At 33.1% G+C, this 17,546-nt stretch overlaps 1 protein-coding gene and 1 non-coding gene across 5 annotated transcripts in view; one reads left to right on the top strand and one right to left on the bottom strand.

Annotated features, from left to right (window-relative positions):
- The window catches only part of FAM126B (family with sequence similarity 126 member B), a 64,628-nt gene that overhangs the window by 38,715 nt on the left and 8,367 nt on the right, over positions 1-17,546 (top strand). For 3 of the 4 annotated variants that reach the window (XM_015596645.2, XM_025039282.1, XM_025039281.1), the window contains 5 exons: positions 4,005-4,100; positions 6,816-6,932; positions 10,253-10,340; positions 13,074-13,233; positions 13,976-14,143. In XM_015596645.2, the coding sequence (XP_015452131.1) occupies positions 4,005-4,100; positions 6,816-6,932; positions 10,253-10,340; positions 13,074-13,233; positions 13,976-14,143 (629 nt within the window). The remainder of the gene's footprint in view (positions 1-4,004; positions 4,101-6,815; positions 6,933-10,252; positions 10,341-13,073; positions 13,234-13,975; positions 14,144-17,546) is intronic. The other variant, XM_006921343.3, reaches the window with a different exon arrangement.
- Positions 15,915-16,033, bottom strand: LOC112470777. The gene has a single exon (XR_003043049.1). It is a non-coding gene; the product is annotated as a 5S ribosomal RNA (ribosomal RNA).

The raw sequence follows: 17,546 nt of genomic DNA, 5'->3' as shown, positions 1-17,546 counted from the left end.
CCAGGGGAATATTACTCAGCCATAAGAAGAGATGAAATAGTGCCATTTGCAACAACATGAATGGACCTTGAAATAATCCTACTAAGCAAAATAAGCCAGACAGAAAAAGTTGAAAACCACATGATATCACTTATATGTGGGATATAAACCTAAAAGCAACAAATGAGCAGGACAAACAGAGACTCATGGACATGGACTATAGACTAGCAGTTAGCAGAGGACTATAGACTAGTGGTTACTAGTGGGGTGGGGGAAGGGGGGGGTAGATGGTGTAAAGGGGGTCAAATATAGAGGGATGGAGGAGGGTGAAGTGGGTAAAAGGGATCAAATATATGGTAGCTGAAAGAAACTGGACTTTGAGTGGTAAACAATAGAATATACAGATGTCAAATGATAATGTACTCCTGAAAATTATATGATTGTATTAACCAATATTACCCCAATAATCTTAATTTTTTAAAAAATCAACCATTTAAAGTGTTTAATTCAGTGATTTTTTTAGTACAGTCACAGGATTATACAGCCGTTACCACTACCTAATCCATTACCTAGTCTAATTACCTATCACTATCTAATTTCAAGATACTTTCATCACACCCTTCAGCCTCTGGACACCATGTATTTTATTTCTATCTCTATGGTTTTGTCTATTCCAAACATTTCATGTAAATGGAATTATACAATATGTGGCCTTTGTGTCTCACTTCTTTTAGTTAGCATGTTTTCTAGGTTCATTTGTGTGATAGTATATATCAGTACTTTCTTCTTTTGTGTAACTGAATAATATTCCATCATATTAATATACAATTTATTTATACATTCATCAGTCATGTGACATTTGGTTTATTTCCACTTTTTTGGCTATGAAGAATACTGCTATGAACATTTATTTATTTTTTTTGTGAACGTACGTTTTCCATTCCTTCGGATATATATGCCTAAGACTAGAATTGCTGGATCATATGGTTATTCAATGCTTAACTTTTTAGGCACTATCATACTATGTTTTCTAGAGTGGGTGTACCATTTTACATTCCCACCAGCAGTGTATGATAGTTCTAGTTTCTCCACATCCTCATCAACACTTATTTTTTATCTTTTTGATTATAGCCATCTTAGTGGGAGTAAAGAGTGGTATCTCATTGTGCTGTTGTTTTGGTTTTGCTGTATGTTTTAGTTTTTTATACAGTCAACTATAATATATCAACTATATCAGGAATACACATATATATTTCTTCATAATTAAGTATGCACTAATTCTACACAGTTTAATGAGAAGAACTGCATTCTCTAGGTCCCCCACCCTTCCATTTCTTCTTTCCCACATATAATGACTTTTAACCAGTAGTTCTCAACCAGGACAGTTCAGCTCCCCCTCCTCCCCAAGGAACTTTTGGCAATGTCTGGAGACTTGTTTGACTATGACAACTGGTTTGGAGGGAGGGCTGTTACAGGCATCTCATGTGTAGAGGTCAAGGATGCTGCCCAACTTTCTACAATGCCTTGGCCAGCCCCTTTACAACAAACATTTATCTAACCCAACATGCCAGTAGTGCTGAGGATGAAAAATCTTAATTTAAACTCCCTTAATGTTTATCTCCATATCTCTGAGTAACTTGCTGCTTCTTAATTTTTCTGTTTTGGGCACTGTCTAATACTGTATCTTTATGAAAAATAATGATTTAACTTATTACCTCTCTCATTTTCCTATCCTTTCAATATAGTTATGTTGTAATTATGGGGAATTTATTAAGATTTCTCATTAATTTGAATGACCATGGTTCATTCAGAGCTATTCAATGCTGAGCTTTGTGATTAACTGATTACTTTTCCTTTCCTTCATACCTTTTTGTTTTCCTTGGAATTCATATATTTTTTGTTTGTTTATTATGTGCTTTATAATCCAACCCCTGCAAATTCTCTATTAATTGTCTAAATTGCCTTTCAATTCTTCATTCACATCAGTTATTTTCTCAATTTTATCTTCCCAAAAAATAGGGTTCCCAGAGCCTAACTTACTCCCATCTGGACTACATTGCCCTCGTTGCTGGTGTACATTAATTGTTACCTTGGGATCTTCCTTCACCCTTATCCTGGGAATTCCCTTTGTCTTTTTCCTGTGTGGAGCTACTGTTTCCTGAACCTTATTATCCTCATTCTTTGTTCCTAGTATTCCGAAATACCTCTGTGATATTTCTTGGCGTGGGTTTATTTTCTCCATTGTGTTGAACACTATGTGGACCCTTATGATTTGGAAACTCAAGTCCTTCAGGCTAAGAAATTTTCTTAAATTATTTTTGTTAATTAGTTTGGTCTCTCCATTTTATCTGGTCTTATATTTTCTGTCTTCTGGAACTTTTATTATTTGGATGTTGAAACTGCTAGACTAGTTCTCTTTCCTCTCCTATTTGCCACATCGTTTTCTTTTTTAGTTTCTGTCCTATATCCTCAACTTCATACACCAGTTCATTTTTGGAGTTTTTAATTTCTGCAATCATATATTGTATATCTAAAATCTTTTCTTGTTTTCTGAATGGTCTTTTAAAATAGGCTGGGGTTTTTTAGAAACATTTTTGAGAATATTAATGATCATTTGCTTTATCAAAGTTATATTTTCTCTTTGTATATTCTACTTCCATCAATTTGCACTTTTTTCCCTATTTGATCTCGTTTCATATTAGTGGAGTTTCTCAGATGTCTGGTAATCCTTTTTCCTCCCTTATATTTAAGAGTAGGGGAATAAAAAATGAGAAGCTCTGACCATGTTAGTAGGGCTAGTTGACCGCAAACTTCACAATTTCTCACTGGGCCATTCAGTTGGGGGACTTTCTAAGTCCATATTTTTAAGACTTTCTTCTTAGAGTAGTCAAATACCCTAGAGAAAACTTTTCTAATCTGTTAACTAGAGAGCTGGCAGCTAGCTGTCTGGCAGCCCAGTGGGAAGGAGAGCTGGAAGTCTTAGTTTCCAGTAAGGTATGTTTCACTTAATCTTCCTGTTCACAGTATAATATTTCCCTTTCAACAGCCTGCCCCAATCCACAGTTATGCCTGTTGATTCCTGGGTAGAAATTTTTCTTTTACCCTTTCAGAAAAGAAATCTTCAATTTCAGAAAATAAATCTTCAATAAACCTAGCAACATAGAGGAGTAGGAATCTGAAGATATGACTGCTTCCAAGTCAGACTTTAAACTCAGTTTTTAGCTTTTCATTTTGAAATAATTCCAGATTTGCAAAAATGTTCCATAGTTTCCATATATACTTCACTACCTATCGGATGCTTTTTAGAAGTATAAATTCCCTGGATCCTACCCCTAGAGCTTTCAATTGGGTCAGACCAGGTTGAGACACAGGAATATATTTTTCTAGAAGGTCCTTTAATAACTGTAATGTGCATCCAGGTTTAGGAGCGACTTGCTTAGACATTTAGAGCTACACAGATAAGGGAACATTTCCTTTAACTTGGAGAATTAATAGCTTTATATCGAAGGTAAAAATTTGAGCCAGGACTTGAAACCTTAGCAGGAATTCAGGAGTTTCTTAAATGAAAAAGTACATTCTAGTAAAAAAAGCAGCAAGAATAAAAGCAAGGAATTAGGAGAGATTTGGCATATTCATGGAATGGTATGAAGATCAATGTGGTGTGGTGTATATAGTAGGCAGTGGAAGGAAGGTAAGGTTGGAAAGGTAGGTTGACAGTGGATTTTAAAGGACCTCGTGTGCCATGATGAATTTGGATTTTATCATGCAGTCAATAAAAGCAATGGACTAATGCATAAAAACCATGCATTATGGTTTATTTTATGAGGAAGAAAATATAGATGGCAACAGGGATATGACCTTTAAAAAGGAAAATGAAAACAGAGAAATCATTGAGGAGGATGCTGTAGTAATCTGATTGAAAATCATTAAAGCATCGTTGTTATAACCATCCAAGGAAGAAATTTACTGGTCTCTAATAGAAATAATTGTTTGTAATTCATTCTCCTTGTTTTTTTTTTTCCTAGGTTTGAAGTCCTCAGTTTTCTCATGTTGTGTTACAATTCTGCTATTGTGTATATGCCTGCTTCATCTTACCAGTCTCTTTGTCGGATGGGATCCAGGTTAGAAGAATAATTATCATTAACCATATTTATTTATCTATTTATTTATTTGACAAATATTTATTGAGCATATCCTCTATGATAGGCACCATTATAACATCTAGCAGTATAGCAGTAAATAAAACTTATGGGGCTTACATTCCTGTAGGAATCTTTATCATCTCTCATACATCATGACTTCTTGAAAATATTTCAGCATTAAAGAAGTATTTTCTAGCTGAACATCAAGATAAGCCAAAGTTTAGGGTGGTTTCATGATATACCTAATCACTATTGCGATGCCAATTTTTATAAATTGCTTTGAGAGCTTTGAATATACAGTCCTATATGTAAAGAAAGTCTTAAGGAATGTGAACCTTTTCCTTTAAATATTTTACAAATCACTGTCTCTGCTTTGAATAAGAAAATTAGCAATACTACCAATGATCTATATGTCTCACTTGTATTCATGTGTTCTAATCTTTACTAAATTAGAATTTCTAATATTTTGGACAGACCTAGGCTGAAATTTAAATATCTACTATAGGAAGAAAATTTAAGTAATATAAATATAAAGTAGTTTGAAGATAGAGGACATTTAGTCACAGAATTTCAGTTAAGAGACTCTGACTTTATCCTATCCAACTGATTTTTACTTGAAACTGAGCCACCCAAAAGAGTTAAATGCTTTATTAGTTTTCTGTTGCCTTATAACAAATTACCACAAACTTAGCTTAAAATAATATACATCTATTGTTTCACAGTTTCTGTAGGTCAGGAGTCTGGGTGTGACTTAGCTGGGTCCTTTGCTTAGGGTCTTACAAAGCTGCAGTTGAGATGTTGGCTGGAGTTGCAGTCTTATCTAGGGCTTGATTGAGGAATTAAACACTTTTATCGACAGAATTCAGTTCCTATAGTTGTAGGACTGAGGGCTTCAATTTTTTGTTGTCTGTCTGCTGAAGATCAGTCTCAATTCTTTGCCGTGTGCACCTCCCAATAGTTAGCCTAAAACATGGCACCTTCTTCAAAGTAGAGGAGTGAGAGAGACTCCAGGAAGACCTGCACTTCGTGCTTAAATGACATAATCAGGTACACATAATCATAGAAATCCCATCACCTTTGCCATATTTTATTGGTTAGAAGCAAGTCACAGGTCTCACCCACACTCAAGAAGAGGGAATGACACAGGGCATGAATACAAGGAAAGAAGGATCATCGAGGTCATAGCCCCCAAGGGTCTGTTCATCACAAATGCTTTGCTCAAGTTCATGCTATTGTCTTACTGGGAAAAGAGTGTGGTCCTCTTTATAACAAAACTCAATTTTGTTAATTAAGGGAAGGCCAGTTCGAATTAGCTGTAAGTTTGATTTTATAGATTATCTTAAAATATATTTTTTTTCACTTGCGTGTAGTAACGTGATTAATGACTAACAAAGTTCTTGTCTCTAACCTAGATACTGTTATCAGGAAAATACACTGTTTAAGCACTTACCTCCTCTCTACAGATAAATTAATTTATAAGTGACTGTTTTTGATTCATTAAAACAAATCTGCTGAATTGCTGATTGGCAACATTATTGTTGCATTTAATAAATTTTCTTAACAACAACGGTGATGGCAGAGTTTAATGGTTGTCAAACTTTTGTACACATATTCCCTAAATAATTTTGAAAAACTAAGTACCCTTTGTACATTTTTAAGTTAACACTTAAAATTTTTTATCCTATCTTATTTATTTACTTTTTTACACCTATAGTACTTGGTCTTCCTAGGTGGTCTCCCATCCAAGTACTAACCAGGCCTGACCCTTTTATCCTATCTTAAATAGTAGCAAATGATATAATTTCCAGTATGTAAATATCGACCTAATAAAACAAATAGTGGTTGTGTCAGTATTTTAAATGTGTATAATGTAAATACTACAGTGATACCTACTATCATCCATTTGAGGAATAAATGAACAAACTCTGCTTTAATAGTCTGACATTATATTATTCATTTTTCTTCTTGAAATTGAATTCCCATTATATTTTACCCACATATTTTATCCTAATATAATGTTATTTTATACTTATTAAGTCTTTTCACCTAATTATACATCTCTGCTACAAAAAAATATATATGTAAACTGAAATTTAAAAAAATTTTCCTGAGACCATGTATCACTAAAAACTAAAAAAATTTCTTCTAGACTCAACACTCCAATTATTCTAATAAATTAATTAATGAAACAGCATTACAACTTTTGATTATTAAGCATAACTTTTCTGGAAGCATCTCTTAATGAAATGAAAGGTAGAGGATTGTTTATGGTACTTCGATTTAAAATAGCCTCATGGACATCAGTTATTTTGAAATGTCCCTTTATTTGCTTTGAGATTTCTGTATTTCCCACTCATGCATCCTGATAACAATTTGAGATGTGTGAAAGTGTTGTATTTCTTTTTGAAGAGGGAGGAGGATGATTTTTGAAAGACTCGGCTATTTGAGAAAAGTTCTTTTTATTGATACAGTCCACCAGAATGTATGTTTTATGAGAGCACAGATTTCATTTATTTATTTCTTTTTGCCTGTTTACAACTTGTATGCCTAGCCCTAGGACAGTGACTTACACATAGTAGATGCTCATTAAATATTTGAGAAATAAATAACTGAATAAATGAATTTGTGAAAGCAAAAATATTTAATTCAGTGAAAAAGGAAATCACACATGATAAATATACTGTATTTTCCTAGGGTTTGTGTGAGTGGGTTTCCACGGCAACATGAAAAACACTGGAAAGAACTCTCTGGTCGAATAGTATTGGATCCCGAATTTATGGTGCAACTTCTCACAGGGGTTTATTATGCCATGTAAGTAGGTGGGCTGAAATTAGGTGAATTCTTTCTAATGTCTGAAAACTTAATATTTTACTTGCACAACATTGAATGTTTTGTTTGTGATGGACCTATTATCTTATTTTTCTAATATGAATTCCTCTTAGTACTTTTTTTTTTGGCAAATGTGCACTTTTAATATGAAAGCAATATAACTGTTGAAGACAGTTTATATTGAGATATAATTGACATAATTTTCGGTGTACAAGGATAATGATTAGATGTATTTTATATTATGAAATTATTACCACAATAAGTTTAGTTAACATACATCACCATACATAGTTCAAAAATTTTTTTTCTTGAGATGAGAACTTTTAAGACTTACATTCTTAGCAACTTTCAAATATATAATACAGTATTGTTAATTATAGTCACCATGCTGTCCATTACATCCTCAAGACTTCTTGTAACTGGAAGTTGGTACCTTTCGTCCCCCACTCATCCCCCAGCTTCCACATCTGGTAAACACCAATCAGTTCTCTGTATCTGTGGATTTTTTATTTTTTTTTTTTTTTTTAGGGGGGTGGGGTGGAGGTTAGATTCCATATATAACTGAGATCATACAGTATTTGTCTTTCTTGGTGATTTATTTTTCTTAGCATGATGCTCTCAGGTCCATCCATGTTGTTCCAAATGGCAGGATTTTCTTTTTTGTGGCTGAATATTTGTGTGTCCTGCACACACGCGCACACACACAGTATTGTCCATTCATCCGTCAGTGGACACTTTTAAGTTAGGTTGTTTCCATGTTTTGGCTATTGTAAATAATGCTGTAATGAACATGGGGTGCAGATATCTTTTTGAGATAATGATTTATTTTCCTTCAGATATTTCCTTCAGCAATTCAGAAGTTGAATTGCTGGATCGATCATATGTTAGTTCTACTTTTAATTTTTTGAGGAACCTCCATACTGTTTTCCATAGTGGTTATACCAATTTACATTCCTACCAATATGCACAGAGTTCCCTTTGCTCCACATTCTCAATACTTATAATTTATTGTCTTTTTGATAATAACCATTCTAACATGCGTGAGGTTTTGTGGTTTTGGTTCGCATTTATTTCCTGATGATTAGTGATGTTGAGCACCTTTTCATGTACCTGTTGGCCATTTGTATGTCTTCTTTGGGGAAAAATCTATTCAGATCCTCTATCCTTTTAAAATTGGATTATTTTTTTTCTATTGAATTTTACAAGTTCTTAGAATATTTTAGATAATAACCCCTTACCAAATATATGATTTGCAACTATTTTCCCCCCTTCCGTAGGTTGCCTTTTAATTTTGTTGATCATTCTCTTGGCTGTGCAGAAGCTTTTTAGTTTGATTTAGTCCTACTTGTTTATTTTTGCTTTTTTTGCCTTTGCTTTTGGTGTCAGATTTAAAAAATTATTGCCAAGACTGATATCAAAATTGCTTACTACGTGTGTTTTCTTCTAGGAGTTTTATGGTTTCAGGTCCCACGTTCAAGTCTATAATCCATTTTAAGTTGATTTTTGTGTGTGGCATGAGATAGTTGTCCAGTTTCATTCTTTGCATGTGGCTGTTCAGTTTTTCCAACACTATTTACGGAAGAGCCTATCCTTTCCTTATTGTATATTCTTGGCTCCTTTGTTGTAAACTAATTGACTGTATATACATGGGTTTATTTCTGGGCTCTCTAGTCTGTTGAACTCCGTGGGAACTATGTGTGTTTTTATGCCAATACCATACCGAATTGGCTACCATAGTTTTATAATATAGTTTGAAATCAGGAGATGCCTCCAGCTTTGTTCTTCTTTCTCAAGATCGCTTTGGCTGTTCAGGGTCTTTTGTGGTTCCATACACATATTAGGATTTTTGTTCTATCTCTGTGAAAAATGCCATCGGAAACTAGATAGCGATTACATTGAATCTATAGATTGCTTTAGGTGGACATTTTAACAATATTCTTCCAATTCATGAGCTTGTCATTTACTTCCATTTACTTGTATTCTTCAATTTCTTTCATCAATATCTTATAAAAAACTAAGTATACAATGTACACGTCTTTTGCCTCCTTGGTTAAATTTATTCCTAGGTATTTTTGATGCAATTATAATTGGCATTTTTTCCTTAATTCCTTTCTCTGACAGCTTGTTATTAGTGTATAGAAGTGTAACTGATTTTTATATATTTATTTTGTATCCTGCAACTATACTGAATTTGTTTATTAGTTCTAACAACTTTTTGGTGGAGTCTACATATAGCATGTCTTTTGCAAATAGATACAGCTTTACTTTTCCTTTCAGATTTGGGTGCCTTTTGTTTCTTCTTTTTTTTTTGCCTAATTTCTCTGACAAGAACTTCCAGTATTATGTTAAATAAAAGTGGCAAGAGTGAGCATCCTTGTCTTGTTCCTGATCTTAGAAGAAAAGCTTTCAGTTTTTCACTGTTGAGTATGATGTTAGCTGTGGGCTCGTCCTGTGTGCCTTTATTATGTTGAGGTACATCCCCTCTAAACTCACTTTATTGAGAGTTTTTTAATATATCATTGAATTAGGTTTGCTAATATTGTTTTTGAGGAATTTTGCATCTGTGTTCATCGGGGATTACTGGCAAGTAATTTTCTTTTCTTGTAACCTTGTCTGATTTTGGTATCAGGGTAATGCTGGCCTCATAAGTTTGGAAGTATTCCCTCCTCCTGTGTATTTTGGAACAGTTTGAAAAGGCTTGGTTTTAAATTTTCTTTAAATGTTTGGTAGAAGTTACCCATGAAGCCATCTGGTCCTAGACTGTTGTTTATTGGGAGGTTTCGATTGCTAATTCAATCTCCTTACCTAGTAATCAGTCTGTTCAGAGTTTATATTCCTTCATATTTCAGTCTTGGTAGGTTGTATGTTTCTAGGAACTTACCCATTTCTTCAGGGCTGTCCAATGTGTTGGCATATAATTATTCATAGTCCTTTTAGTGCTTTTAAAATAACCAAAAAGTAACAAAACTAGTCAATAAATTGGAGTGTAGAAATTGTCAGGTTTTCTTTACAGAAAACTGTGTTTCTCTATATAGCTTATGGTTTTCATGAATGCATTAAATGGATTACCCTAACTATCAGCTCATGATAGAAACCAATTCATGTAAAGAAACATATATAAACTATTTTAAATGCTAATATACGAAATCTTTATTTTGTTCTTATAACCAAAAGTAGATAAAATGAAATGATGTGAAGACCTTGTTTCAGAACCAAAATAGTAGGACTTTGAACAATAAAAAGGTGGTTGTTGATTATTAGAGATATTTGCTAAAGATAATAAACAATCTGCTTCTCCTTAGGTATAATGGACAGTGGGACCTTGGCCAGGAAGTCCTTGATGACATCATTTATAGAGCTCAGCTAGAACTCTTTTCTCAACCACTTTTGGCAAGTGACAACATTTACTTTGTATTAAATATACCTGCCCTGTAAAGGGCACTAATGGGTAAAAAAATTTAATTATGTAATATATGAGGCAGTTCAAATCATTGAAGGAAAAATGGTTATTCCACAATAGTAGTTGGTTAACTGTTGGAGAGAAAGCAAAATTGGTTTCGGTCCTCTCCTCCTACCACATATCAAAATAAAATATAAATAAATTAAAGAATTAAATGTTTTAAAGTCCTTTACCCATTTCCTATTTGCCGTGAGAATACATGCTGGCATTGCTTGCAGCTGCAGCGTTTACCCCGATAACGCATGGTTTACAGTCTTAACCTTATCCTCAAAGTTTGCCACGAAATATCTTGCTTTTATTATTATTTTTGCATCACTCTAGTATATCGATAGTCTTTGTAAACAAATGACATCATTCTACTTATAGCATTCTGTTTTTAGTAATGGTATTTCCATTTATAAAATACAGTAATTCTCAATCGCTGAAAATGTCAAATTCTAGAAAACATAGCATTTCTACGTATGATGTTAACATTGTTCTCTAGCAGTTGTTAGCAGAAGATTCATTTGATGAAGCTGATTTATGTATACATTTCTGTTACATTAGGATTAGAGACAAGTTCTAAATAACTCCAAGAACAGATTTTATATTATATTTTATTTTAGCCTCAAAGAGCATGTTTATGTAAAATTAAATTAATGCTGGCAGTGAGCTTTCCTTTTCTTTCTTTTTCTTTTTTAAACAGGAAATGAGTTAAGATAAGAAAGAGGCAAAGGTTATAAATATTTACTCAGATTTCTAGAGAAGGACTTTCTAAGCTTAAGTGATTGGACAAGTAACTAAAAAAAGGTTGATGATTTTTTACCACATAAACATCTAAATTCTAAATGACCAGTTTTTTAAAAACAAAACTAATATGCAGTACACAGACTGAGAAAAATATTCTCAATAAGCATGACAAGAAAGCCTATTAATATTTGTTTATATAAAAAGATTTTATACTCTTCTATAAGATAAATATATCTCTAAAAGGTAAATGACCAATCTAAAAACAAATGTAGACATCCAATAGTGGAGTAAGAAAGGCATTCTTTATGTTACCAGTAGCAGTATAATGCAACTCTGAACATCCCTCTGGAGAAGCAGTTTGGTAATGTGTTCATTCTGTTTCACCCACTCTCCTATGTCTAGCAATTTTAATTTTTTTTTTAAATGTAAGCACGTTAATGTTACTTTTAATCGCAAAGGAATCAAACAGTTTAAAAGTTTCGCAGCAAAGAATTATTAAGTTATATATTTGCTTGATGAAATTAAGTGTTTGAAATTTTATATTAAAGAAAGATGGTAAAGCAGTATACAACTATTCTTTTAATCTAGAGAAGAGAGAGGAAACATAAAAGTGCTAATAGTTTTCTAAGTGATTTGTCTAGGTGATTTTTCTTGTCAGTTTTCTATATTTTCTAAGCTTTTCGTAGTATTTTTATAATGATATTTTAAAAATATTGTTTATGTAGTTTTACTTGCAGCACTTTAAGAATACAATTTTAAAAGCCATTTTCTTTATATCTTTTTTATATTTAAGCTAAATAGAAATTTATTAAAATAGCATTTATAATAATTCTTTATATTTGACTTTCCATGTTTTTCTAATGTTATCCTTCCTAATTTACACTTAGAGTTACATTAAAAAAATGGATAGCAAGATAAAAACATTACATCATCATAATACCTTGCATTTGTGAGCCTCTTTAAATTCATACTTTTATCTTTGTAATAATTTTATAAATTAAGTAGATGAGGCATTTGCAAGGCAATGTAGGTAAAGATATTGATAATCTCTCTTCCTGGAATAGTTCTTAATTATTGGGTATTTATTTATTGGACCCAATAAATAACATTTCTTTTCTCTATTCAAATCTAGCACCAGGTGATAAATAGATAAAATAGTGAATAGAGAAATAAGTATCATCTTACTACTGATAAAAACTAAATCGAAAGACTTAACTCCCTACCCCTCAGTCTAGACCTTGGAACAGCCAACTGGTGAAAATGTTTGAGTTGGTAGGGCAGGCACACTTAGCCAGGTTGCTACATTCCACTTGTTTTTGTCCAAGTGGAGAAGGAGAAAGACAATCCTCTATCTCAAGATCTCTACCACATTAGCACTACCCAGTTAAGAAACATGGACCAGTCAATGACATTTACTCTCCAAATATATTTTACTCTCTTTCATGGAGGGCAGAAAGTGATAAGACAAAATGCCGATATGTTTGGGGAAAATTTCTTATGAAAACAAAGGAGTAGAGAAAAGGCTATTTTTTTTTTTAAATAAGATTAGATTTTCATGTTGTTTATCATCTGAAGAATCAGAAACTTATTCTACTTTTTCTTATGTCAGGGTTCAAATGTTAAATGAACTTACTCTACTTTTTCTTATGTCAGGATTCAGATGTTTTCTTTGGAATGCTTTTTCTCTTTGAAAGTCAACCACTTTAAGGTATTGGTGGGGTGACACATTTTTAAAAATAAATTCTCATTTAAAAAGCTTGCCTAGAAGAATACAGAACAACGGAGATACAAACATTTCTGATACATTGTACTTTTATATTTTATATTACAAGTTTTAAATACATATTCAAAAAATTATGTAAACACGAAGTGTAGAATTAAGTATAGATTGTATATTGGGTGTAAATAGGTGTGAACTTATATTATCATTTTAGGTTGCCAATGCCATGAAAAACTCATTACCATTTGATGCTCCGGATTCTTCACAAGAAGGCCAGAAAGTACTTAAAGTGGAAGTCACTCCAACAGTGCCGAGGATTTCTCGGACTGCGATTACAACAGCTTCCATCCGTCGCCATAGATGGAGGAGAGAAGGTGGGTACAAAATCTCTATAGCCTACTCATGGATTCAAGTAAATTTATCACTGTTTTTACAGACTGTATTAACACATGATATTATAGTACTCTCTATAATTAAAATTGTTCAGTATATAAAAATAGCACTAGAAATGTGGTTTAAGTGCCTAAATTTATTTTAATATAAATTTTTTTAATCAAGTAAAAAGATGTCATTTAGAAGGCTCTATGAATGTTAAAACAGAAAGTAAGATCAAGTTAATGTTCGCCTTTTTTCGAACTAGTAATAACAATAAGAAAGAAGTTTCTTTAAGCCTCTTACCAGTAAAAAAGATGCATGTATGACCATTGTGGGAGAAAATTATGTAACTAGCCAATCTACTGGTATAATACTAGCTATCTGTAAAAAAATTGATTATTGTTGTTTTAGATTTTTGTCTTTGCTTTTCCTTTTTAATATGTGCTGAATCCAGCAGTATTTTATAGGCATATGGTACCTCAATAGTCAAGCTGTCTTGCCTAAGAGATATTAATTGCCATTTTAATGATCCCTATTTTTCTGTCCTATTCATTTGCAAACCTCACATTGTTCATCTGCTGCCTTATGTGTGTGTATGCTATGCACACACATGTAACTATTAAATAGTGTTTGTGTTTATATCATATCCATATATACATTCTCTTTATCTGCCAGGGTCAAAATGCTCAGAAAAGAATAGAGCAGCACAAAAGCACTAAAATTTTATATGTTGAATCCCAGATGGCTTTGACTTCTCAAACGAGGCTGACTCGAGTATTCCTGGCTCCCCGATCCAACACGGCTCCACTGACCTAGGGATCAAACGTGTGCAAGAGGGGGAAGTGCTGGTGCGCAGGACCCCTGAGCACGGCTCACCGGAGCCCAACTATGCAGCAGCCACAACAGAGGGTAGGACAGAGATGAGGAGGCAGAAGGCAGTGAGGCAGTTGCTGGAGAGGGATCCTGGCTCTCTATCCTCAAGCAGAACAGCTTTCCATTCTAGCGTGTGTTTCCACTACCCCAAAGTGTATTAGCTCCTCCTTGCAAAACACAACCCCCCATATGCCTAGCGCCAGGTCAGGTACAATCTTTAGTTAACATTCGTGCTGGCCTGAAGTCTGCATCCCTGTGTAATCAAAGAACAGCTTGGCATGGCTACTAACAAGGCAGAGGCCTGTCTCCAAAAGGTCTGCAAACGCTTGGAATTTTTTTCATTACTGAGCATGTTTATTTTAACATTAGAAGAGGAAAAATGCACCTAATGGACATGAGCCTTATTAATCAATATGAATTGATTTAATTCATATAATAATTTATTTTTAAAACATATGTGAGGAGGATTTTAAAACATTAATACATTATCTTTGTGAAATTGGACTAATGTGGAGCCAGAGATTTATGTTTAATCCCGGGGTGGTCAATTAAGAATTTATCTCTTTGGCAGAGTAAACTAGTATTGATTGGCTTTTTATAATCTGCAGTCAAGTTGCCTGGGTCTAACTAGTGAACTACTGACATCTTTATAAATGTACTATCCTAGTGCACACTACATTTTATCATTTGTTGTAAGTAATAATTGTCTTATATAGCTCCCAAACAGAATTGAAATGTATTATTTAGAGGTCAGGTATCCTGGTCAATCCTGGTTTCTACAATGTAGTTATCTCAAAATGAGAATACTCCCACCGCCCCTTCTACAACCACAACTATCTGTAAAAGAACACTGCTCTCTGATAGTATTTATGTCCTGCTTTACATGTGGCGCCGTAGGTGTTGGCTTTGTGAAAGAAGGAGCTATAGACTAATTGTTTTTTCATTCTTTAATGTATTGCTACTGTGGAACCTTTACACTAATTTATGAAATATAGCAAATAGTTTTAAAATAGGTTACATATTTTTACTTATTTTGAAGACCAAACATACATGAAGCAGGTACCTTCCACCTTAAGGAAGTCTCTTGCTCTCTGGTGCATTAAAAATGTGAGCATGCTCAGTAAGAATCTAAATCTACTCTTGTTCCCTTGCCCATTTGTCCAGATTAACCTTACTTTATTTAACAGTGCTGCATGTGCATGATCTAGGGACCCAAAGAGTTGGTGCTGTTTTACAGAGATCCCGTGGAAGAATTAGCCTTCTCTTTTTAGAGTTTTTATTTTTATTTTTTTAATGGTATCTCTTTATTATTCCTGGGAGTCAGTTTTATCTTGTATAAAGGCATAAAAATAAAGTATACAAATAGATGTTGAACCCAGAGTTGGCCTAAATTGAACAACATCCTATTTCTCAACATTCCAGGTGACTAAATGAGCCACTTGATGTGTATCTACTACCATTGTTAGAATGTTGGAATATTTGTGCTAAATGTAGTTGTACTAATTAATACTCGATGAAATTCTAGAAAGTGTGGGATAAGGTTAAAATATTTCTTAAATTTTTATCAAAAGTCATACAGTTTGAAAAGGAACCAAAATAATAGTTCCTTTTAAATATCCTATTAAATATTAAAATAATCTATTCTATTTTAATATCTCTGACTACTGGTATAAAATTTGCAGTTTGTGAGGGTAGGGTATAGCCACAAGGAAAGAGGAATGAGTTCCTTCACTGTGTTTGAAATTTCTCAAAACTTATTTTGCCTTTTTTAATTTAATTTCATTTTATTATTATTATTATTATTTTATGCCTACAGCACCTGGTCTTCCTAGGTGGTCTCCCATCCAAGTACTCACCAGGCCCAACCCTGCTTAGCTTCTGAGATCAGACGGGAACGGGCGTGTTTAGGGTGGCATGGCTGTAGACTAATTTGCCTTTTAATCTAGATTAATTGTAGTTTTAAATCATTATTAGTAGAAGCTAAATTTATAAGGAAAGACAGATATGAATGGAAAAGTTCATTAAAAATCCTTTTTGGTTGTCTCTTTGGATGATGAATAGTATTGTTACCACCCAGGGAGAAAATTAGAAAGGAAATAAGTTGTGAGACACAATTGCCTTTTTATTCCTTGAGGTTTTTTAAACAGAAGGAAGGAAATTACTAAAACCTATGTAAAGTCCTGGTAATTTTGAAGTCTGCTGGAGCGTTTGGATAAACATCAATAATTGACCTTAAAATATATACTATATATGTTTTTTAGTATGATGGTTTTAAATAGCTTTACAATTGTACTCATGTCGAAATTGAAGGGAATGTGAGCCCATTACCTTTATCCTTTTAAGTAATATTTTATTTTAAAGCTGGATTTAAAATTATTACTAAACTGGGGATGCCTGTGATTAAAGTACAGTCAGTGTTCCATTATATTGATACAGCATTTCTTAGTATATAAATTATCAGTAGTAGGTTTTCTTGCATGGTGGCTCTTATGTTATCATCATCTCTTTTATGGTCATATTGCTTAGGCATCAGATCTGCATGTGGCAAGATTCAGAAGCAAGCACTAAGTCTCTCAGTCTCCTTTTCCTAATTCTCTCTCTATATATATATCCAATAATACATTTCTGTTCACTCTTAGTTTTATATTACTAATATCAGTCCTGAACCAATAACTATCCTTTCTTGGGCATTTTGGAGTTCTTTATACTAATTGTAAGTAAATTGCTAAGATGATATTATATAAATATAATTTAAAGTTTTTATTTTGAGATACATTATATACTATTCCTTTGAACAAGGGGTTGAGAGAAGTGGTGTCAGCTGCATTTTCATATGGCTTTGCATGATTAAAGATTATTAAACTGCTGGATATAATAACAAGATGCTTTTGCTTTAAGGATAGCCTATTTTATTCTTTTGAAGGAAGGAAATAACTAATCCCTATGGGAAAATATAGCTAGGAAAATACTTTTATTTTTCCAGGTACCATGTTAAATAAAAATTGTGTTTAAATATTTCATATATATTTTACATATGTAACCCTATCACAAAGTAATATTTGTTTAGATTTCTTTCCTAACATTTTACCTTAACTGTAATATTGATATCTGTATGAAGATTCAGATTAAACTTCTTACAATCTGGTAAACATATTTATGACATAGTAAACTGCTATCAGTTTTGGAAAGAAGCAGATGTATTACTTTCTAAGAGAATGTATTCATACTTTCAGTAAGAAAATTGGGCTTTCTGGAAACCCCAAGCTAAATATATTATATATGCTTCTCCCCTTAGAAAATCTCAGAATAAGGATTCTTTCATTAACTGCAATTTTTGCATGAAACATAATGCACTAAGTATCTTGTGATTATGAAAGTAATACATCTTAAAACTGAAAACCTAAAATATTATAGAAATACATAATAAAGGATCTCAATC

This window comes from Pteropus alecto, unplaced genomic scaffold, assembly GCF_000325575.1.
Source record: "Pteropus alecto unplaced genomic scaffold, ASM32557v1 scaffold3, whole genome shotgun sequence".
NCBI lineage: Eukaryota > Metazoa > Chordata > Mammalia > Chiroptera > Pteropodidae > Pteropus > Pteropus alecto.
Note: the sequence above shows the minus strand (reverse complement) of the source record. Positions and strands in the feature narration are given on the sequence as shown.